The 25,198-nt window shown below is 57.1% G+C and overlaps 1 protein-coding gene across 1 annotated transcript in view; it reads right to left on the minus strand.

Annotated features, from left to right (window-relative positions):
• The window catches only part of LOC144736541 (syntaxin-binding protein 1-like), a 30,562-nt gene that overhangs the window by 3,186 nt on the left and 2,178 nt on the right, over window positions 1–25,198 (minus strand). The window contains exons 4-18 of the mRNA XM_078619090.1: window positions 23,738–23,816; window positions 22,869–22,972; window positions 20,555–20,703; window positions 19,958–20,042; window positions 17,630–17,760; window positions 12,015–12,122; window positions 10,775–10,838; window positions 10,358–10,423; window positions 8,118–8,198; window positions 6,686–6,824; window positions 5,968–6,077; window positions 5,609–5,710; window positions 4,666–4,751; window positions 1,722–1,876; window positions 1–1,130 (exon numbers count right to left, since the gene is read on the minus strand). The exon at window positions 1–1,130 is cut by the window's left edge and continues 3,186 nt beyond it. Coding sequence (XP_078475216.1) covers window positions 1,021–1,130; window positions 1,722–1,876; window positions 4,666–4,751; window positions 5,609–5,710; window positions 5,968–6,077; window positions 6,686–6,824; window positions 8,118–8,198; window positions 10,358–10,423; window positions 10,775–10,838; window positions 12,015–12,122; window positions 17,630–17,760; window positions 19,958–20,042; window positions 20,555–20,703; window positions 22,869–22,972; window positions 23,738–23,816 — 1,569 coding nt within the window. The 3' untranslated portion in view covers window positions 1–1,020. The remainder of the gene's footprint in view (window positions 1,131–1,721; window positions 1,877–4,665; window positions 4,752–5,608; window positions 5,711–5,967; window positions 6,078–6,685; window positions 6,825–8,117; window positions 8,199–10,357; window positions 10,424–10,774; window positions 10,839–12,014; window positions 12,123–17,629; window positions 17,761–19,957; window positions 20,043–20,554; window positions 20,704–22,868; window positions 22,973–23,737; window positions 23,817–25,198) is intronic.

Below are 25,198 nucleotides of genomic sequence, written 5' to 3' on the forward strand. Positions count from 1 at the left end.
TGGGTACACACACAGGCGTAAACACACACACATAGACACACACATAGACACACACAGACAGACACACAGACACCCACACAGACACACAGACACCCACACACAGACACAGACACCCACACACAAACACACAGACACACAGACACCCACACACAGACACACACAGACACACACACAGACACACAGACACCCACACACAGACATACACCTCATCGGTGAACGAAACACGAAAGACGGTGATGACCTCTACAATGATGATGGTGGTGGTGATGGTGATGCTGGTGTGGTGATGATGATGATGGTGGTAGTAGTAACGATGATAGTGGTGGTGATGATGATGGTAGTAATGATGATGGTGGTGATGGTGGCAATGGTGGCAGTCGTAATGATGACGATATTGGTGGTGTTAGTAGTGATGATGGTAGCAGTAGTAATGATGACGATGATGGTGGTGATGAGGATGGTGGTGATGGTGATGATGGTGTTCGTAGTGATGATGGTAGCAGTAGTAATGATGACGATGATGGCGGCGAGTACTCAACGCACGCTTTACGCAGCGTCTACAGCGGCGATGATGAATGAAGTCGCAACAAAAACGCCGCCGACGACGTCACGATGACGACGCCGACGTCACAATGACGACGTTATGATGACGTCACGACGACGACGTCACGATGACGACGCTGCAGACGACGTCATGATGACGACGCCGATGACGCCGCTGAGGACGTCACGACGACGACGACGACGACGCCACCGACGACGACGTCAACGGCTTTATTCTCCCAACATGTGTGTGGCGCGCACGGTGCCGTGACGGTGACGACGGCGGTGACGACGGCGAGGCCTCACTTCCACTCAGCAGCGTGCGGTGCCGGGCGGTGCTCGGGATCACGGGGGGGGGGGGGGGTCGTGACACGGGGGAAGAGGTCAGGGGGGGTAGTGACGCGGGGGTCCTGGGGGTGGTGTGTCAGGGTGTCAGGGTGGGTCGTGGAGGAGGTGGTGGGGGGGGGGGGGGGGGTTTCAGCTGTCGGGGGCTCCGGCCCCGCCGAAGGAGACGCGCGACCCCTGGCGGAAGTCCGGGTGGCGGAGGTCGGAGAGGAAGCGCTGTGGGGTCAGCAGGTGGGTGGAGCCTGCAGGGCACACGCACGGCCAGGGGCACGGTGAGGGTGAGGGCGGTGGTGAGGGTGACGATGAGGGCGGTGGTGAGGACGGTGAAGACGGTGAGCGTGACGGTGAGTGTCGGCGAGTCGCCGAGTCTTAGGTGAGTGTCGGCGAATCGGCGAGTGAGTGAGTGTCGGTGAGTCTTAGGTGAGTGTCGGTGAGTGTCGGCGAGTCCCGTCGGTGAGTGTTGGTGAGTCTTAGGTGAGTGTCGGTGAGTCCCGTCGGTGAGTCTCGGTGAGTCTCGGTGAGTGTCGGTGAGTGTCAGAGTCCCTCGGCGAGTCCCGTCGGTGAGTCTCAGTGAGTGTCGGTGAGTCTCGGTGAGGGTCGGTGAGTATCGGTGAGTGTCGGTGAGTTTTGGCGAGTGTCAGCGAGTCCCGTCGGCGAGTCTCAGTGAGTGTCGGTGAGTATCGGTGAGTGTCGGTGAGTTTCGGCGAGTGTCGGCGAGTGTCGGCGAGTCCCGTCGGTGAGTCTCAGTGAGTCTCGGTGAGTGTCGGTGAGTGTCCGAGTCCCTCGGCGAGTCCCGTGGGCGCGTGGTGTGGGCGGCGCGTCTCCCCGCTCACCGACGACGACCTCCCACTTGGTGCCGCCCTGCGACACCTCGAAGGCGCTGCGCGTCTCGCTGAGGCCCACGCCGCCCACAAAGAAGACGATGAGGCGGGGGCCGCTGCGGTACTCGGATGCACCACGCGACTCGTGCCAGTGGCCGTAGCGCGAGCTGCATGGACACGACCACGACCACCATCAACCACCATCAACCACGACCACTACCAACCACAACCATGACCACCATCAACCACCATCAACCACAACCAACCACTACCACGATCAACCACAACCAACCACAACCAACCACTACCACGATCTACCACGATCGACCACGACCACCATCAACCACCGTCAACCACCATCAACCACAACCATGACCACCATCAACCACTACCAACCACGACCACGACCACCATCAACCACCATCAACCACTACCAACCACGACCACCATCAACCACCATCAACCACCATCAACCACTACCAACCACGACCACGACCACCATCAACCACCATCAACCACTACCAACCACGACCACGACCACCATCAACCACCATCAACCACTACCAACCACGACCACGACCACCATCAACCACCATCAACCACCATCAACCACTACCAACCACGACCACGACCACCATCAACCACCATCAACCACCATCAACCACTACCAACCACGACCACGACCACCATCAACCACCATCAACCACTACCAACCACGACCACGACCACCATCAACCACCATCAACCACTACCAACCACGACCACGACCACCATCAACTACCATCAACCACCATCAACCACCATCAACCACTACCAACCACGACCACGACCACCATCAACCACCATCAACCACCATCAACCACTACCAACCACGACCACGACCACCATCAACCACCATCAACTACCATCAACCACCATCAACCACCATCAACCACTACCAACCACGACAGACCACCATCAACCACCATCAACCACCATCAACCACTACCAACCACGACAGACCACCATCAACCACCATCAACTACCATCAACCACAACCATGACCACCATCAACCACTACCAACCACGACAGACCACCATCAACCACCATCAACCACAACCATCAACCACCATCAACCACTACCAACCACGACCACGACCACCATCAACTACCATCAACCACCATCAACCACCATCAACCACTACCAACCACGACCACGACCACCATCAACCACCATCAACCACCATCAACCACTACCAACCACGACCACGACCACCATCAACCACCATCAACCACCATCAACCACTACCAACCACGACCACGACCACCATCAACCACCATCAACTACCATCAACCACCATCAACCACCATCAACCACTACCAACCACGACCATGACCACCATCAACCACCATCAACCACCATCAACCACTACCAACCACGACCACGACCACCATCAACCACCATCAACTACCATCAACCACCATCAACCACCATCAACCACTACCAACCACGACCACGACCACCATCAACCACCATCAACCACCATCAACCACTACCAACCACGACAGACCACCATCAACCACCATCAACCACCATCAACCACTACCAACCACGACAGACCACCATCAACCACCATCAACTACCATCAACCACAACCATGACCACCATCAACCACTACCAACCACGACAGACCACCATCAACCACCATCAACCACCATCAACCACAACCATCAACCACCATCAACCACTACCAACCACGACCACGACCACCATCAACCACCATCAACCACCATCAACCACCATCAACCACTACCGACCACGACCACCATCAACATCAACCACCATCAACCACTACCAACCACCATCAACCACCATCAACCACCATCAACCACAACCATCAACCACCATCAACCACCATCAACCACTACCAACCACGACCACGACCACCATCAACCACCATCAACCACCATCAACCACTACCAACCACTACCAACCACTACCAACCACCATCAACCACCATCAACCACCATCAACCACAACCATCAACCACCATCAACCACCATCAACCACCATCAACCACGACCACCATCAACCACCATCAACCACCATCAACCACTACCAACCACCATCAACCACCATCAACCACGACCACCATCAACCACCATCAACCACCATCAACCACTACCAACCACCATCAACCACCATCAACCACCATCAACCACAACCATCAACCACCATCAACCACCATCAACCACCATCAACCACTACCAACCACGACCACCATCAACCACCATCAACCACTACCAACCACTACCACGACCAACCACAACCAACCACAACCAACCACTACCAACCACAACCAACCACGACCAACACATAATCACAAGCATGCAACCACAGTCACGCATTCACGACCACACAACCATCAACATTCAACTGCAATCAACAACAACAACCAAGCACTCACTAAAACACATACACAACCACGGTCACATCCACAGTCACAAAGACAAAGATCCCCCGTATAGCCTTAACAGTTGGGGCAAGTGCTGCTCGTCAGTAGCGCCTATGAAGGCCGGCACGGTACGCTTGGTCTCACAGGCACTCATTTGAGGCCGAGTCGACTTAGGGGAGGCACGGGACCGGTTCAGACAATCGTCACCGGTGTTGGCCACGAGTGGGAATCGAACTCGGGTCGCCGGGTTCGTAGCGCAGCGTGGCGCTAACCACGACACTACCGCTCCCCACCACCACACGCAACCACAACCACACAACAACACAACCACGCGGCCACGCAACCACGGCGAGACAACCACAACCACAGCGAGACAACCACAACCACACATCAACAACCACGGCGAGACAACCACAACCACAACCACGGCGAGACAACCACAACAACACAACCACAACCACAGCCGAACTGGTGGCGATGGCCACGCTCGGGGCGGCGAGGGGGGGGGGGTGAAGGTCACCTGACGGCCCCGGAGCCGCCCGAGGTCATAGGTCGCGTGGAGATGTAGGGCCACAGCTTCACGTCCAGCTTGTCGTCGATGGCGTCCTGCTCGCCCCGCACAGGGCGCACGCGGCACCGGTCAACGCGCCGGCTCGCCCACTCGCCCACTCGCTCGCTCACTCACTCGCTGGCCTATTTAGCCACCTATTCACTCGCCCGTTCACCCGTTTGCTCACTCGCCTGTTCGATCGCCTATTCACTCACTCGCTCGCCTATTCACTCACCTATTCACCCGTTCGCCCATTTGCTCGCTCGCCTGTTCGCTCACCTATCCACTTGCTCGCTTGCCGATTCACTCTGTTGCTCGCTTGCTCACCTGTTCCCCTACCTGCTCACTCGCTCAATCTCTCGCTAACTCGCCGATGCATTCACTCGCTCACCTACTCCCCCTCTTCATCACATATTCACACCCTCACCTATGAATTCGCTTGCTCACCCACCTGTTCACTCAAATCGCTCGCTCGCACCCATTCACTATCTCCATCACTCACCTACTCGCTCACCTGTTCACCCATTGAGTCAACCGCTTGCCTATTCACTCGCCTTCCTTTCACTAAATAAATAGTCAGACAACAACAACAATAAGATTGTGTATGTCACCCTGAATCGCTCGATCCCTCGCTCCCTCGCTCACTCAGTCGCGGTGAACGAACGAGCAGGAGCGTTAGTGAGAGAGTGAGCGAGCAGGAAAGTGAGTGAGTGAGCGAGAGGGTGAGCGAGCAAGAGGGTGAGCGAGCGAGCGAGAGGGTGAACGGGAGGGTGAACGGGAGGGTGAACGGGAGGCTGAATGGGAGGGTGAGCGAGAGGGCGAGCGAGAGGGCGAGCGAGAGGGCGAGCGAGAGGGTGAGCGAGCGAGAGCTGCAGGACGAGTGTCGCGACCGCGCGCTGGAGGTGGCGATCACCTCCATGATGTCCTTGATGACGGGCACCCAGCGAGACAGCTGGTACGTCTTCTCGCCCACACGCTCCTTGCGGTCCGGCTGCTTCTTGCGGCGCGCAGACGTCTGCACGCACGCGGTGAGTGCACAGGTGAGGACACAGGTGAGACACACACGGGTGAGTAGAGTGGCAGTGTGGCGGTGTAGTGGAGTCACGGTGTAGTGGTGTGGTGGTGTAGAGGTGTAGTTGTGTAGTCGAGTCATGGTGTGGTGGTGGTGTGGTGGTGGTGTAGTGGTGTAGTGGTGTGGCGGTGTAGTGGAGTCACGGTGTAGTGGTGGTGGTGGTGTAGAGGTGTAGCTGCGTAGCAGAGTGGTGGTGGCACCTCAGCGATGACGGGCACGCCGTAGTGCGCCATGGCGGTGATGATGTCGGCATCCTCCGAGGGGATCTTGGCGTGGTCGATCAACCTCTGCAGGTTCTCGTCCGTGATCCCTGCACGCGCGGACACCGCACGCAAAAGTCCCCTGCGTAGCCTCGGCAGAGCGCCGGGGCAAGTGCCCCTGCGAGCGAGTGGTGAGTGAATCGGTGAGTGAGCAAGTGGGTGAGCGAGTGGTGAGTGAATCGGTGAGCGAGTAAGCGGTTGAGCAAGTGGGTGAGTGAGTAAGCGAGCGGGTGAGTGATTGGGTGATTGGGCGAGCGGGGTGAGTGAGCGGGTGAGCGAGTGAGTAGGTGAATGAGCAAGTGAGCGGGCAGGTGAGTGGGTGAGTGGGCGAGCGGGTGAGTGAGCGGGTGAGTGAGCGGATGAGCGAGCGAATAAGTGAGTGAGTGGGCGAGCAGATGAGTGCGCGGGTGAGTGAGCGGGCGGGTGAGCGGGTGAGCGGGTGAGTAGGTGATTGGGTGAGTGGGTGAGTGAGTGGGTGAGCGGGCGAGTAGGTGAGTGAGTGGGCGAGTAGGTGAGCGAGAGGGTGAGCGAGAAGGTGAGCGGGCGAGTAGGTGAGTGAGCGGGTGAGTAGGTGAGTGAGTGGGCGAGCAGGTGAGTGAGTGGGCGAGTAGGTGAGTGGGTAAGCGAGCGAGCAGGCGGGCGGGCGTGCAGGTTGCACCGTTCTTGAGCAGCACGTAGAGGCAGATGACGCGGATCTTGTCCAGGGTGCTGACGTTCTCGTCCAGCAGGATGGGCACGGTGATGCGCATGGGATCCTTCACCTTCTCCCCCTCCGCGTCCAGCCCCGTCGCCAGGTCCTGCACTCGCACACACGCACAAAGGTAAAGGTCCCCCGTGTGGCGCTCACACGCCGGCGGGGCAAGTGCCGTAAGCGAAGAGCGCCTACGAAGGCCGGCACTGTTGTTGGCCGTGAGCGGATATGGAACTCCGGTAGCCGCGTTGGTGGCGCAGTGCACTAACCACTACGCCACCGCTCCCCACACACACACACAATGACACACACGGAGTGGGATACACGGTGTGACACACACACATGCAGTGAGATACACGGAGTGACACACACGGAGTGACACACACACAACAACAACAACCACCACCATTTGCCACTAAGTGGCGGTGACGTCACCACGATGCTTGTGCCAGGCCATGTGCAGTCAAGGGATGGCTTTCTATTGCTCAACCACGTTATGTATGCCGATGATTTGGTAATAGCTGCTCATTCAGAGGAGAAGTTGGAGGCACTGCTGCTGAGACTGGAGCGTGCCACTAAGAGGTGGGGCCTTACCATCAGCCCCACCAAAACTAAGCACCTGACTGGGTATTTTGTACCATCGGACACTCCACCCCCACAACTCCCAATCGGTGATGGGGCAGTAGTGGAGAGAGTGGAGAGTTCCCCATACCTGGGCAGTGTTCTTATGACCGGCTCCAGTTAAACAGCAGAGGTCTCACTCCGAATCAGTCGAGCGGCATTATCTTTTCATCGGCTGCGTGACGCTGTGTGGAAGCTACCTGGTCTGTCGCGCCGCACTAAGCTTCAGGTTTTCTCAGCCACGGTCATTCCCTCCCTTCTCTACGCTTGCTTGGGCTAAAGCACAGCAGGTTGGCACAGTAGGGGGCACAGGTGGTGCATCAGCCAGTCATCTCGGTCATCTCAGTCAGTCGACCCGTGGCACTTGGGTCTGCCCTGTGACCTCCTGCCAGCAGGTGTTCGACACTTCACGTGGCCTCAAGGTGCACATGGCCTGGCACAAGCGTCGTGGTGACGTCACCGCCACTTAGTGGTAAATGGTGGTTATTGTTGTTGTTGTGACTGTGTGTGTGACTGTGTGAGTGTGTGTGAGTGTGTGACTGTGTGTGAGTGTGTGTGTGTGAGTGTGTGTGTGACTGTGTGTGAGTGTGTGTGAGTGTGTGTGTGACTGTGTGTGAGTGTGTGTGTGTGAGTGTGTGAGTGTGTGTGAGTGTGTGTGTGTGAGTGTGTGACTGTGTGTGAGTGTGTGTGAGTGTGTGTGTGACTGTGTGAGTGTGTGAGTGTGTGTGACTGTGTGAGTGTGTGAGTGTGTGTGACTGTGTGTGTGTGTGTGTGTCACCTGCTCCACGCGGCACAGCTTGTCAGCTCCCTCCTGGTACATCCGCATGCAGTCCTCCGCCAGGTGCAGGTGCGTCGAGTACTGGGCACAAAGACAAAGGCCCCCCGTGTAGTCCACACACACCGCCGGGGCAAGTGCCGCGAGCGCCTACGGAGGCCGACGCCGCGGCGTGCGGGGGGGGGGGGGGCAGCGGCACGCCCGGCCGCCTTTGTCTCTCCGCTGGCGACGTTTACCACGCACCGCCACCCGCTACTCATTTGAGGCCGAGTAGACCTAGGGGAGTCCCGGGACCGGTCGAGATAATCGTCAGCGGTGTTGGTGGTCGTGAGCGGGAATCGAACCTCGGGTTGGCCGGGTCGGTAGCGCGGGCAGTGGTGGTGGTCACGTGGTGGTGCAGGTTGGTGGTGGTTGTGGTGGTGGTCACGTGGTGGTGCAGGTTGGTGGTGGTTGTGGTGGTGGTCACGTGGTGGTGCAGGTTGGTGGTGGTTGTGGTGGTGGTCACGTGGTGGTGCAGGTTGGTGGTGGTTGTGGTGGTGGTCACGTGGTGGTGCAGGTTGGTGGTGGTTGTGGTGGTGGTCACGTGGTGGTGCAGGTTGGTGGTGGTTGTGGTGGTGGTCACGTGGTGGTGCAGGTTGGTGGTGGTTGTGGTGGTGGTCACGTGGTGGTGCAGGTTGGTGGTGGTTGTGGTGGTGGTCACGTGGTGGTGCAGGTTGGTGGTGGTTGTGGTGGTGGTCACGTGGTGGTGCAGGTTGGTGGTGGTTGTGGTGATGGTCACGTGGTGGTGCAGGTTGGTGGTGGTTGTGGTGGTGGTCACGTGGTGGTGCAGGTTGGTGGTGGTTGTGGTGGTGGTCACGTGGTGGTGCAGGTTGGTGGTGGTTGTGGTGATGGTCACGTGGTGGTGCAGGTTGGTGGTGGTTGTGGTGGTGGTCACGTGGTGGTGCAGGTTGGTGGTGGTTGTGGTGGTGGTGGTCACGTGGTGGTGCAGGTTGGTGGTGGTTGTGGTGGTGGTCACGTGGTGGTGCAGGTTGGTGGTGGTTGTGGTGATGGTCACGTGGTGGTGCAGGTTGGTGGTGGTTGTGGTGGTGGTCACGTGGTGGTGCAGGTTGGTGGTGGTTGTGGTGATGGTCACGTGGTGGTGCAGGTTGGTGGTGGTTGTGGTGGTGGTCACGTGGTGGTGCAGGTTGGTGGTGGTTGTGGTGGTGGTCACGTGGTGGTGCAGGTTGGTGGTGGTTGTGGTGGTGGTCACGTGGTGGTGCAGGTTGGTGGTGGTTGTGGTGGTGGTCACGTGGTGGTGCAGGTTGGTGGTGGTTGTGGTGATGGTCACGTGGTGGTGCAGGTTGGTGGTGGTTGTGGTGATGGTCACGTGGTGGTGCAGGTTGGTGGTGGTTGTGGTGGTGGTCACGTGGTGGTGCAGGTTGGTGGTGGTTGTGGTGATGGTCACGTGGTGGTGCAGGTTGGTGGTGGTTGTGGTGGTGGTCACGTGGTGGTGCAGGTTGGTGGTGGTTGTGGTGGTGGTCACGTGGTGGTGCAGGTTGGTGGTGGTTGTGGTGGTGGTCACGTGGTGGTGCAGGTTGGTGGTGGTTGTGGTGGTGGTCACGTGGTGGTGCAGGTTGGTGGTGGTTGTGGTGATGGTCACGTGGTGGTGCAGGTTGGTGGTGGTTGTGGTGGTGGTCACGTGGTGGTGCAGGTTGGTGGTGGTTGTGGTGGTGGTCACGTGGTGGTGCAGGTTGGTGGTGGTGGTGGTGGTTGTGGTGGTGGTCACGTGGTGGTGCAGGTTGGTGGTGGTTGTGGTGGTGGTCACGTGGTGGTGCAGGTTGGTGGTGGTTGTGGTGATGGTCACGTGGTGGTGCAGGTTGGTGGTGGTTGTGGTGATGGTCACGTGGTGGTGCAGGTTGGTGGTGGTTGTGGTGGTGGTCACGTGGTGGTGCAGGTTGGTGGTGGTTGTGGTGGTGGTGGTCAAGTAGTGGTGTTGGTTGCTGGTAGTGCAGGTGGTGGTTGTGGTGGCGGTAGTGGTGTTTGGTTGTGGTGGTTGTTGTGGTGGTTGTGGTGTAGGTGGTGGTTGTGGTGGTGGTTGTTGTGGTCGTGGTGGTTGTGATCGTGGTGGTTGTGATCGTGGTGGTCGTGGTGGTCGTGATGGTCGTGGTGGTTGTTGTGGTCGTGGTGGTTGTGGTCGTGGTGGTCGTGGTGGTCGTGGTGGTCGTGGTGGTCGTGGTGGTTGTGGTGGTTGCCAGCTGTGTCACCTTGCTCAGCTCCTTCTGGTACTGCGGCATCTTCTTGAGCATCTGGGACAAGTCGCGTATCGTGGTCTGTGGGGGCACGGGGGGCGTGGGGGGCACGGCCGTCAGCGGTGGCGGTGGTGGTGACGACGGTGGTGGTGATGGTGGTTCTGGTGGTGATTGTGTGATGATGGTGGTGATAGTGGTGGCGATGATGATGATGGTGGTGATGGTAGTTCTGATGGTGGTGATGGTGGCAGTGATGATGGTGATGGTGGCGGTGATGGTGGCAGTGATGATGGTGGCGGTGATGGTGGTGATGGTGGTGATAATGGGGGTGATGATGGTGGTGATGGTGGTGATGGTGGCGATGGTGGTGATGGCGGTGATGATGGTGGTGATGGTGATGATGGTGATGATGGTGTTGATGGTGCTGGACACCTTTTCTCCGGATGAAGCCATCTTCTTGTTGGTGGAAAACTCCTTCAGTGAGCGAGTCACCTCCCTGGAGACAACACCATCACCACCACCATCATCACCATCACCATCACTACCACCATCATCACCATCACTACCACCATCATCACCATCACTACCACCATCATCACCATCACCACCACCATCACTACCACCATCATCACCATCACTACCACCATCATCACCACCACCATCATCACCATCACCACCACCATCATCACCATCACTACCACCATCATCACCATCACTACCACCATCATCACCATCACTACCACCATCATCACCATCACCACCACCATCATCACCATCACTACCACCATCATCACCATCACTACCACCATCATCACCACCACCAAATCACCATCACCACCACCATCATCACCATCACCACCACCATCATCACCATCACTACCACCATCATCACCACCACCATCATCACCATCACCACGACCATCATCACCATCACTACCACCATCATCACCATCACTACCACCATCATCACCACCACCATCATCACCATCACCACCACCATCATCACCATCACCACCACCATCATCACCATCACTACCACCATCATCACCATCACTACCACCATCATCACCACCACCATCATCACCATCACCACCACCATCATCACCATCACTACCACCATCATCACCATCACTACCACCATCATCACCACCACCATCATCACCATCACCACCACCATCACCATCATCACCACCATCATCACCATCACTACCACCATCATCACCATCACTACCACCATCATCACCATCATCACCACCACCATCATCATCACCACCATCACCACCATCACCACCATCACCACCAGACACCACCTTCACCACCACCATCACCACCACCATCACCACCACCATCACCACCACCACCATCACCAACAGACACCATCACCACCATCACCACCATCACGACAACCATCACCACCACCTTCACCACCGCCGCCATCACCATCACCACCACCATCACCACCATCACCGCCATCACCGCCATTACCACCGCCATCATCACCATCACCATGGTGTTGGTGGTGATGGTGGTGATGGTACTCACTGTGAGACCTCTGCGATGTGCTTGTGCCGGAGTGACGCCCACAGCTCGTCGTGGTGATGGTGTTGATGGTGGTGATGGTGGTGTTGATAGTGTTGATGGTGTTGGTGGTGATGGTGGTGATGGTACTCACTGTGAGACCTCTGCGATGTGCTTGTGCCGGAGTGACGCCCACAGCTCGTCGTCCTCGTCCAGGGGAACCTCCTTCGTCTTCGTCTCCCCCTGCCCCGTCGTCTCGTACCTGGCACACGACACACACACACACAGTGACACACACACAGTGACAGACACAGTGACAGACACAGTGACACACACACACACAGTGAGACACACACACACAGTGACACACACACACACAGTGACACACACACACAGGTGACACACACACACACACAGTGACACACACACACAGTGACACACACACACACACACAGTGACACACACACAGTGACACACACACAGTGACACACACACAGTGAGACACACAGTGAGACACACACAGGTGACACACACACAGGTGACACACACACACACACACAGGTGACACACACACACACAGGTGACACACACACACACAGTGAGACACACACACAGAGTGAGACACACACAGTGACACACACTCACAGAGTGAGACACACACACACAGAGTGAGACACACACACAGAGTGAGACACACACACACAGTGAGACACACACACACAGTGAGACACACACACACAGTGAGACACACACACAGTGACACACACACACACAGGTGACACACACACACACAGTGAGACACACACACAGAGTGAGACACACACAGTGACACACACACACAGAGTGAGACACACACACACAGAGTGAGACACACACACAGAGTGAGACACACACACAGAGTGAGACACACACACAGAGTGAGACACACACACACACAGTGAGACACACACACACAGTGAGACACACACACACAGTGAGACACACACACACAGTGAGACACACACACAGTGACACACACACACAGTGAGACACACACACACACACAGTGAGACACACACACACACACAGGTGACACACACACACACAGTGAGACACACACACAGAGTGCGACACACACACAGTGTGACACACACACAGTGAGACACACACACACACACACAGGTGACACACACACACACACAGTGAGACACACACACACACAGTGAGACACACACACAGAGTGAGACACACACACAGAGTGAGACACACACACACAGTGTGACACACACACAGTGACACACACACACAGTGAGACACACACACACAGTGTGACACACACACAGTGACACACACACACAGTGAGACACACACACACAGTGAGGCACACACACACACAGGTGACACACACACACACACACAGTGAGAGACACACACACACACAGGTGACACACACACACACAGTGAGACACACACACAGAGTGAGACACACACACAGTGAGACACACACACAGTGAGACACACACACAGTGAGACACACACACACACACACAGGTGACACACACACAGTGAGACACACACACACAGTGAGACACACACACAGAGTGAGACACACACACACAGTGAGGCACACACACACACACACACAGTGAGACACACACACACACACACAGTGAGACACACACACACACAGTGTGACACACACACAGTGACACACACACACACACACAGTGAGACACACACACACAGTGAGGCACACACACACACAGGTGACACACACACACACACAGTGAGACACACACACACACACAGGTGACACACACACACACAGTGAGACACACACACACACAGGTGACACACACACACACAGTGAGACACACACACACAGGTGACACACACACACACAGTGAGACACACACACACAGTGAGACACACACACACAGTGAGACACACACACACACAGTGAGACACACACACACAGTGAGACACACACACACACACAGTGAGACACACACACACAGTGAGACACACACACACAGTGAGACACACACACACACACAGTGAGACACACACACACAGTGAGACACACACACACACACACAGTGAGACACACACACACACAGTGAGACACACACACACAGTGAGACACACACACACACAGTGAGACACACACACACAGTGAGACACACACACACACACAGTGAGACACACACACACACACAGTGAGACACACACACAGTGAGACACACACACACAGTGAGACACACACACACACACAGTGAGACACACACACACAGTGAGACACACACACACACACACAGTGAGACACACACACACACAGTGAGACACACACACACAGTGAGACACACACACACACACAGTGAGACACACACACACACACAGTGAGACACACACACAGTGAGACACACACACACAGTGAGACACACACACACACACAGTGAGACACACACACAGTGAGACACACACACACAGTGACACACACACACACACAGTGAGACACACACACACACACAGTGAGACACACACACACACAGTGACACACACACACACAGTGAGACAAACACACACACACAGTGAGACACACACACACACACAGTGAGACACACACACAGTGAGACACACACACACAGTGACACACACACACACAGTGAGACACACACACACAGTGAGACACACACACACACAGTGAGACACACACACACAGTGAGACACACACACACACAGTGAGACACACACACACACAGTGAGACACACACACACAGTGAGACACACACACACACACAGTGAGACACACACACACACACAGTGAGACACACACACACAGTGAGACACACACACAGTGAGACACACACACACACACAGTGAGACACACACACACACACAGTGAGACACACACACACAGTGAGACACACACACACAGGTGACACACACACACACACACAGTGAGACACACACACACACACAGTGAGACACACACACACAGTGAGACACACACACAGTGAGACACACACACACACACAGTGAGACACACACACACACACAGTGAGACACACACACACAGTGAGACACACACACACAGGTGACACACACACACACACACAGTGAGACACACACACACACACAGTGAGACACACACACACAGTGAGACACACACACACACACAGTGAGACACACACACACACACAGTGAGACACACACACACAGTGAGACACACACACACACACAGTGAGACACACACACACACACAGTGAGACACACACACACAGTGAGACACACACACAGTGACACACACACACACAGTGAGACACACACACACACAGTGACACACACACACACAGTGAGACACACACACACAGTGAGACACACACACACACACAGTGAGACACACACACACACAGTGAGACACACACACACACACAGTGAGACACACACACACACAGTGAGACACACACACACAGTGAGACACACACACACACAGTGACACACACACACACAGTGAGACACACACACACAGTGAGACACACACACACACACAGTGAGACACACACACACACAGTGACACACACACACACAGTGAGACACACACACACAGTGAGACACACACACACACACAGTGAGACACACACACACACAGTGACACACACACACACAGTGAGACACACACACACAGTGACACACACACACACAGTGAGACACACACACACAGTGACACACACACACACAGTGACACACACACACACAGTGAGACACACACACACACACAGTGAGACACACACACACACAGTGAGACACACACACACACACAGTGAGACACACACACACAGTGAGACACACACACACACACAGTGAGACACACACACACACAGTGAGACACACACACACACACAGTGACACACACACACACAGTGAGACACACACACACACACAGTGAGACACACACACACAGTGAGACACACACACACACACAGTGAGACACACACACACACAGTGAGACACACACACACAGTGAGACACACACACACACACAGTGAGACACACACACACACACACAGTGAGACACACACACAGTGAGACACACACACACAGTGAGACACACACACACACACACAGTGAGACACACACACACACAGTGAGACACACACACACAGTGAGACACACACACACACACAGTGAGACACACACACAGTGAGACACACACACACAGTGAGACACACACACACACACAGTGAGACACACACACAGTGAGACACACACACACAGTGACACACACACACACACAGTGAGACACACACACACACAGTGAGACACACACACACACAGTGACACACACACACAGTGAGACACACACACACACAGTGACACACACACACACACAGTGAGACACACACACACACACAGTGAGACACACACACACACACAGTGAGACACACACACAGTGAGACACACACACACAGTGACACACACACACACACAGTGAGACACACACACACACAGCGAGACACACACACACACAGTGACACACACACACAGTGAGACACACACACACACAGTGAGACACACACACACACAGTGAGACACACACACACAGTGAGACACACACACACACAGTGAGACACACACACACACAGTGAGACACACACACACAGTGAGACACACACACACAGGTGACACACACACACACACACAGTGAGACACACACACACACAGTGAGACACACACACACAGTGAGACACACACACACACACACAGTGAGACACACACACACACACAGTGAGACACACACACACAGTGAGACACACACACAGTGACACACACACACACAGTGAGACACACACACACACAGTGACACACACACACACAGTGAGACACACACACACAGTGAGACACACACACACACACAGTGAGACACACACACACACAGTGAGACACACACACACACACAGTGAGACACACACACACACAGTGACACACACACACAGTGAGACACACACACACACAGTGACACACACACACACAGTGAGACACACACACACACACACAGTGACACACACACACACAGTGACACACACACACACAGTGACACACACACACACAGTGACACACACACACACAGTGAGACACACACACACACACACAGTGACACACACACACACACAGTGAGACACACACACACACAGTGACACACACACACACAGTGAGACACACACACACACAGTGACACACACACACACAGTGAGACACACACACACACACACAGTGACACACACACACACAGTGACACACACACACACAGTGACACACACACACACAGTGAGACACACACACACACACAGTGAGACACACACACACACACAGTGAGACACACACACACACACAGTGAGACACACACACACAGTGAGACACACACACACACACAGTGAGACACACACACACACACAGTGAGACACACACACACAGTGAGACACACACACACACACAGTGAGACACACACACACAGGTGAGACGCAGGTGATACAACTGAACTCGGACTCTCAAACACAATCACCCTCCCCCTAACCCCCTGACGTCTGCCCTTTACCCCTCCACCCTCCCTGCCCTCACACACCCCCTCACCCCCCCGCCCCCCTCACCCCCCCGCCCCCCTCACCCCCCCTGCCCCCCGCACCTCCCTGCCCTCCACTCCCCTGCCCCTCACACTCCCCAACCCCCTGCCCCCCCCACCCCATCGCCCCCCTTCCCCCCCACCCCATCGCCCCCCCGCCCCCCGCCCACTTGTAGACGTCGTTCTCGACGGGCAGCAGGTCGTAGGCCATGGCCTGGAAGGTCAACTCGTGCACGAGCGGAGACACGAGGTCCACGCCGCGGTCCACGATCAGCAGCTGCGAGCGAGCCTTGTCCGGGCCCTGGGGTCAGGCACGGGGGTCAGGCACGGGGTCACCGTGGGGTCAGGCCGGTCGGCAGAGGTCAGCGGAGGGGTCGCGGTTCGAGGTGGCCGGGGGCTCGGGGGAGGTTGGCGGCGCGGGGGGGAGGGGGGAATTGGGGTTGGCGGGTCACGGTGAAGGAGGGGGTCGAGGCGTACAAGGTCACGGGGTCGTGCGGGGCTAAGCGTGGTGTCGTAGCGGTGGGTGAGGTGGTGAGCGGGTGAGTTGGTGAGTGGGTGAGTAGGTGAGTTGGTGAGTGGGTGGGTTGATGAGCGGGTGTGCATGTAAGCGGGTGAGTTGGTGAGTTGGTGAGTGGGTGAGTTGGTGAGCGGGTGAGTGGGCGAGTGAGTGAGCGGGTGGGTGGGTGAGCGGGTGAGCGGGTGGGTGAGCGGGTGGGTGGGTGAGTGGGTGAGTGGGTAAGCAGGTGAGTGGGTAAGTGGGTGAGCGGGTGAGTGGGTGAGTGGGTGAGTTGGTGAGCGGGTGAGTGGGTGAGTTGGTGAGTTGGTGAGTGGGTGAGTTGGTGAGCGGGTGAGTGGGCGAGTGAGTGAGCGGGTGGGTGGGTGAGCGGGTGGGTGAGCGGGTGGGTGAGCGGGTGGGTGGGTGAGCGGGTGGGTGAGCGGGTGGGTGAGCGGGTGGGTGGGTGAGTGGGTGAGTGGGTAAGTGGGTGAGCGGGTGAGTGGGTGAGTGGGTGAGCGGGTGGGTGGGTGAGTGGGTGAGTGGGTAAGCAGGTGAGTGGGTAAGTGGGTGAGCAGGTGAGTGGGTGAGTTGGTGAGTGGGTGGGTTGATGAGCGGGTGCATGTAAGCGGGTGAGTAGGTGAGTTGGTGAGTTGGTGAGTTGGTGAGCGGGTGAGTGAGCGGGTGGGTGGGTGAGTGGGTGAGCGGGTGAGCGGGTGGGTGAGCGGGTGGGTGGGTGAGTGGGTGAGTGGGTAAGGAGGTGAGTGGGTAAGTGGGTGAGTGGGTGAGTGGGTGAGTGGGTGAGTTGGTGAGCGGGTGAGCGGGTGGGTGAGCGGGTGGGTGGGTGGGTGGGTGAGTGGGTAAGCAGGTGAGTGGGTAAGTGGGTGAGCGGGTGAGTGGGTGAGTTGGTGAGCGGGGTGAGCGGGTGAGTGGGTGGGTGGGTGAGTTGGTGAGTTGGTGAGTGGGTAAGTGGGTAAGTGGGTGAGCGGGTGAGTGGGTGAGTGGGTGAGTTGGTGAGCGGGTGAGCGGGTGAGTTGGTAAGTGGGTGAGTGGGCGAGTGAGTGAGCGGGTGGGTGGGTGAGCGGGTGAGCGGGTGGGTTAGCGGGTGGGTGGGTGAGTGGGTGAGTGGGTGAGTGGGTGAGTGGGTAAGCAGGTGAGTGGGTGAGTTGGTGAGCGGGTGAGTGGGTGAGCGGGTGAGTGGGTGAGTGGGTGAGTTGGTAAGTGGGTGAGTGGTTGAGCGGGTGAGTGGGTAAGTGGGTGAGTGGGTAAGTGGGTGAGCGGGGTGAGTGGGTAAGTGGGTGAGCGGGTGAGTGGGTGAGTGGGTGAGCGGGTGAGTGGGTGAGTGGGTGAGCGGGTGAGTGGGTGAGTGGGTGAGTTGGTGAGTGGGTGAGTTGGTGAGTGGGTGAGTTGGTGAGTGGGTAAGTGGGTGAGTTGGTGAGTGGGTGAGTGGGTGAGTGGGTGAGCGGGTGGGTGGGTGAGTGGGTGAGTGGGTGGGTGAGCGGGTGAGTGGGCGAGTGAGTGAGCGGGTGGGTGGGTGAGTGGGTGAGTGGGTAAGCAGGTGAGTGGGTAAGTGGGTGAGCGGGTGAGTGGGTGAGTGGGTGAGTTGGTGAGTTGGTGAGCGGGTGAGTGGGTGAGTTGGTGAGTGGGTGAGTGGGTGAGTTGGTGAGCGGGTGAGTGGGTGAGTTGGTGAGTGGGTGAGTGGGTGAGTGGGTGAGTTGGTGAGTGGGTGAGTGAGTTGGTGAGCGGGTGAGCGGGTGAGCGGGTGAGCGGGTGAGCGGGTGAGCGGGTGAGTGGGTGAGCGGGTGAGTGGGTGAGCGGGTGAGTGGGTGAGCGGGTGAGTTGGTGAGTGGGTAAGCGGGTGAGCGGGGTGAGCGGATGAGCGGGTGAGTTGGTGAGTTGGTGAGTGGGTGAGCGGGTGAGTGGGTGAGCGGGTGAGTGGGTGAGTTGGTGAGCGGGTGAGTTGGTGAGTGGGTGAGTGGGTGAGTGGGTGAGCGGGTGAGTTCACCTCGCCCATGGTGGGGTCGTCGGCCTTGTAGGCGTTGAGTTTGTCCTGAACCAGCTGAGCGAGCAGCCCATTCGGGGGGAACTCCCTGCACACGCAGCACGCAGAGTGCACGCAGAGTACACACACAGTACACACAGTACACACACAGTACACACACACACATAGCACACACAGAGCACACGTAGAGTACACGCAGAGTACACACAGAGTACACATACAGCACGAGTGAGTCGGTGAGTGGAGCGGTGAGTGGAGTGGTGAGTCGGTGAGTTAGTCGATGAGTGAGTCGGTGAGTGGAGTGGCGAGTGGGTCGGTGAGTGAGTCGGTGAGTGGGTCGGCGAGTGAGTCGGTGAGTGGAGTGGTGAGTGAGTCGGTGAGTGAGTCGGTGAGTGAGTCGGTGAGTGGAGTGGTGAGTGAGTCGGTGAGTGAGTCGGTGATTGAGTCGGTGATTGAGTAGGTGAGTGGAGTGGTGAGTCGGTCGGTGAGTGAGTAGGTGAGTGAGTCGGTGAGTGAGTAGGTGAGTGAGTCGGTGAGTGAGTCGGTGAGTGGGTCGGTGAGTGGAGCGGTGAGTGAGTCGGTGAGCGAGTCGGCGAGTACCCGCGGTAGCGCACGGCCGGGTACTCCTTGAGTGTGGTGCACAGCGTGGCGATCTGCTCCGCCATGCGCTCCATGGCGCGGTTGCGCTCGCTGGCGCGGTGCGGGCTGTACACCACCTGCGTCGCCTCCACAAAGTCCAGCAGGAACACCTGGCACCACCACCACCACCACAACAACCACAACGTCAACCACAACCACGACAAGTCCAGTAGGAACACCTGGCACCACCACCACCACAACAACCACAACGTCAACCACAACCACGACAAGTCCAGTAGGAACACCTGGCACCACCACCACCACCACAACAACCACAACGTCAACCACAACCACGACAAGTCTAGCAGGAACACCTGGCACCACCACCACCACCACAACAACCACAACGTCAACCACAACCACGACAAGTCCAGTAGGAACACCTGGCACCACCACCACCACAACAACCACAACGTCAACCACAACCAGTCCAGCAGGAACACCTGGCACCACCACCACCACCACAACAAGCACAACGTCAACCACAACCACGACAAGTCTAGCAGGAACACCTGTCACCACCACCACCACAACAACCACAACGTCAACCACAACAAGTCCAGCAGGAACACCTGGCACCACCACCACCACCACAACAATAACCACAACGTCAACCACAACCAGTCCCGCAGGAACACCTGGCACCACAACAATCGCAACAACCACTATAACCACCACATCAACCACTACAACATCACAAGAACCACCATGACATCAAACTACGAGTCCACTGGCGTTGGTGTGGCCACTACAACCAGAGTGGTCGGTCTGGCAAAGGTGATCGGTGTGGCCAGAGTGAGTGACCAATGTGGCCAGATGGTGGTGAGTGAGATGGTGGTGAGTGAGATGGTGGTGAGTGAGAGGGTGGTGAGTGAGTGGGTGGTGAGTGAGTGGGTGGTGAGCGTCACCTGCGACTTGTATGGCAGGAAGGCGATGTTGATCTCCTGCAGTGAGCGGGTGGTGAGGGTGGTGAGGGTGGTGAGGGTGGTGAGTGAGTGGATGGTGAGTGAGTGGGTGGTGAGGGTGGTGAGGGTGGTGAGGGTGGTGAGTGAGTGGATGGTGAGTGAGTGGGTGGTGAGTGAGTGGGTGGTGAGGGTGGTGAGGGTGGTGAGTGAGGGGGGTGGTGAGTGAGGGGGTGGTGAGTGAGTGGGTGGTGAGGGTAGTGAGTGAGGGGGTGGTGAGTGAGGGGGTGGTGAGTGAGAGGGTGGTGAGGGTGGTGAGTGAGGGGGTGGTGAGTGAGAGGGTGGTGAGTGAGTGGGTGGTGAGTGAGTGGGTGGTGAGTGAGTGGGTGGTGAGTGAGTGGGTGGTGAGGGTGGTGAGTGAGGGGGTGGTGAGTGAGGGGGTGGTGAGTGAGTGGGTGGTGAGGGTAGTGAGTGAGGGGGTGGTGAGTGAGGGGGTGGTGAGTGAGTGGGTGGTGAGTGAGTGAGTGGGTGGTGAGGGTGGTGAGTGAGGGGGTGGTGAGTGAGGGGGTGGTGAGTGAGTGGGTGGTGAGGGTAGTGAGTGAGGGGGTGGTGAGTGAGGGGGTGGTGAGTGAGTGGGTGGTGAGTGAGTGGGTGGTGAGGGTGGTGAGTGAGGGGGTGGTGAGTCAGTGGGTGGTGAGGGTGGTGAGTGAGGGGGTGGTGAGTGAGGGGGGTGGTGAGTGAGAGGGTGGTGAGGGTGGTGAGGGTGGTGAGTGAGGGGGTGGTGAGTGAGAGGGTGGTGAGTGAGGGGGTGGTGAGTGAGAGGGTGGTGAGTGAGTGGGTGGTGAGTGAGTGGGTGGTGAGTGAGTGGGTGGTGAGGGTGGTGAGTGAGGGGGTGGTGAGTGAGGGGGTGGTGAGTGAGTGGGTGGTGAGGGTAGTGAGTGAGTGAGGGGTGGTGAGTGAGGGGGTGGTGAGTGAGTGGGTGGTGAGTGCGTGGGTGGTGAGGGTGGTGAGTGAGTGGGTGGTGAGGGTGGTGAGTGAGGGGGTGGTGAGTGAGGGGGTGGTGAGTGAGTGGGTGGTGAGGGTAGTGAGTGAGGGGGTGGTGAGTGAGGGGGTGGTGAGTGAGTGGGTGGTGAGGGTGGTGAGTGAGGGGGTGGTGAGTCAGTGGGTGGTGAGGGTGGTGAGTGAGGGGGTGGTGAGTGAGGGGGTGGTGAGCGAGTGGGTGGTGAGTGGCACCTGCGACTCGTATGGCAGGAAGGCGATGTTGATCTCCTGCAGTGAGGGGGTGGTGAGTGAGTGGGTGGTGAGTGAGTGGGTGGTGAGTGAGTGGGTGGTGAGGGTGGTGAGTGAGGGGGTGGTGAGGGTTGGAGTGGCACCTGCGACTCGTATGGCAGGAAGGCGATGTTGATCTCCTGCAGCGTCTTCACGGCCTTGGAGCACTTGGACTTGACCAGCTTGTTGAAGAGCGCGTCAGGGCACGCTGGCGTCACGGGGGGCAAAGGTCATGGGGTCACCGCAGAGGTCGCGGGGAGGGTCACGAGGTCATGGCGGTCAACAGACGTCGTGGGGAGGGTCACGAGGTCAACAGATAGTTCAGAAGGGCGTGGCGAAGGTCACAAGGTCAACAGAGGGGTCAGGAGGGTGTGGGGAGGGTCATGAGGTCAACAGAGGGGTCAGGAGGGTGTGGCGAGGGTCACGAGGTCAACAAAGGGGTCAGTATGGTGTGGGAAGGGTCACGAGGTCAACAGAGAGGTCAGGAGGGCACGGGGAGGGTCACGAGGTCGTGGGATCAAGAGAGGTCATGATAAGGGTCACGAGGTCACGGGGTCAACAGAGGGGTCGTAAGGGCACGAGGAGGGTCAAGTGCTAAAGCACTCATGTGGTGAGCAGGTGGTGAGCAGGTGGTGAGCGGTTATGGGTGAGTGGTGGTGAGGAGGGCTATTGGTGGGTAAGTGGTGGTGAGGAGTGGTTGGCTAGGTGGGTGAGCAGTGGTGAGCGGTTGTGGTGAGTGGTAAGGGCTGTGGGTGGGTGAGTGGTGGTGAGTAGTGGTTGTGTGAGCGGTGGTGGTGGTGAGGAGGTTTGTGGGTGGGCATTCGATCAGTGGCAAGGGTTATCGGTCAGTGAGCGGTGGTGGTGAGTGGTGAGCGGTGGTGGCGAGCGGTGGTGGTGAGCGGTGGTGGTGAGCGGTGGTGAGCGGTGGTGGTGAGTGGTGGTGAGCGGTGGTGGTGAGTGGCGGCACGCTCACCGTCAGTGAAGAACACGTGCGCCGCGCGGTAGCGGTAGTTCATGGCGTCCATGAAGTCGTCGATCAGCACCGACACGGACTGCGTGCACACACCACAGGCAAAGGTCCCCCGTGTAGCTTCTCACAGGCTGTTGGGGCAAGTGCTGTTCTCAGCAAGTAGCACGGCCTATACACAGACAAAGATCCCCCGTGTAGCCTCTAGCAGGCTGTAGGGGCAAGTGTTGTTCGTAGCGAGTAGCAGCGCCTACGAAGGCCGGCGCTGTGGCACACGAGGGGGTGGGTGGGTGGCCAGCACCACGCCCGGCCGTCTTTGTATTCCCAACGGCGATGTTTACTCCACACCGCACCGGGTACTCATTTGAGGCCGAGTCAACCTAGGGGAGGCTCAGGACCGGTTCGCGTTGCTGATGGCCGTGAGCAGCAGGAATCGAACTCGGGTCGCCGGGTTCGTAGCGCAGCGTGTCGGTGATGTTGTTCATGTTGTTGCTGTTGTGGCTATTGTGGTGAATGCCGCTGTTGTTGCTGCTGCTGTTGTTGTTGTTTATGTTGTTAATGCCGCTGTTGTTGTTGTGGTTAATGCCACTGCTGTGGCTGCTGCTGTTGTTGATGTGGTTAATGCCACTGCTGTGGCTGCTGTTGATGTGGTTAATGCCACTGCTGTGGCTGCTGCTGTTGTTGATGTGGTTAATGCCACTGCTGTGGCTGCTGTTGTTGTGGTTAATGCCACTGCTGTGGCTGCTGTTGTTGTTGTGGTGGTTAATGCCACTGCTGTGGCTGCTGTTGTTGTGGTTAATGCCACTGCTGTGGCTGCTGTTGTTGTTGTGGTGGTTAATGCCACTGCTGTGGCTGCTGTTGTTGTTGTGGTGGTTAATGCCACTGCTGTGGCTGCTGTTGTTGTTGTTGTTGTGGTTAATGCCACTGCTGTGGCTGCTGTTGTTGCTGTTGTGGTTAATGCCACTGCTGTGGCTGCTGTTGATGTGGTTAATGCCACTGCTGTGGCTGCTGTTGTTGTTGTTGTGGTTAATGCCACTGCTGTGGCTGCTGTTGTTGTTGTGGTGGTTAATGCCACTGCTGTGGCTGCTGTTGTTGTGGTTAATGCCACTGCTGTGGCTGCTGTTGTTGTTGTTGTTGTGGTTAATGCCACTGCTGTGGCTGCTGTTGTTGTTGTTGTGGTTAATGCCACTGCTGTGGCTGCTGTTGTTGTGGTTGTTGATGTGGTTAATGCCACTGCTGTGGCTGCTGTTGTTGTTGATGTGGTTAATGCCACTGCTGATGTTCTAATCGCCACTGCCCTGCCAAGGGCGATGGGACTTAGAGGCGCGGGGGGGGGGGAGCTGGCAGATGCCCCCCCCCCGCTGTCGTGTTTCACCCTCCCCCCCCTCCCCCTCTCCTATTGGTCAACCATGTTGTGTATGCGAATGATCTGGTGATTGCTACTCACTGTGGCGAGTTGAAGAATCT

Source organism: Lampetra planeri, chromosome 61 (assembly GCF_965212315.1).
Source record: "Lampetra planeri chromosome 61, kcLamPlan1.2.h2, whole genome shotgun sequence".
Lineage (NCBI taxonomy): Eukaryota > Metazoa > Chordata > Hyperoartia > Petromyzontiformes > Petromyzontidae > Lampetra > Lampetra planeri.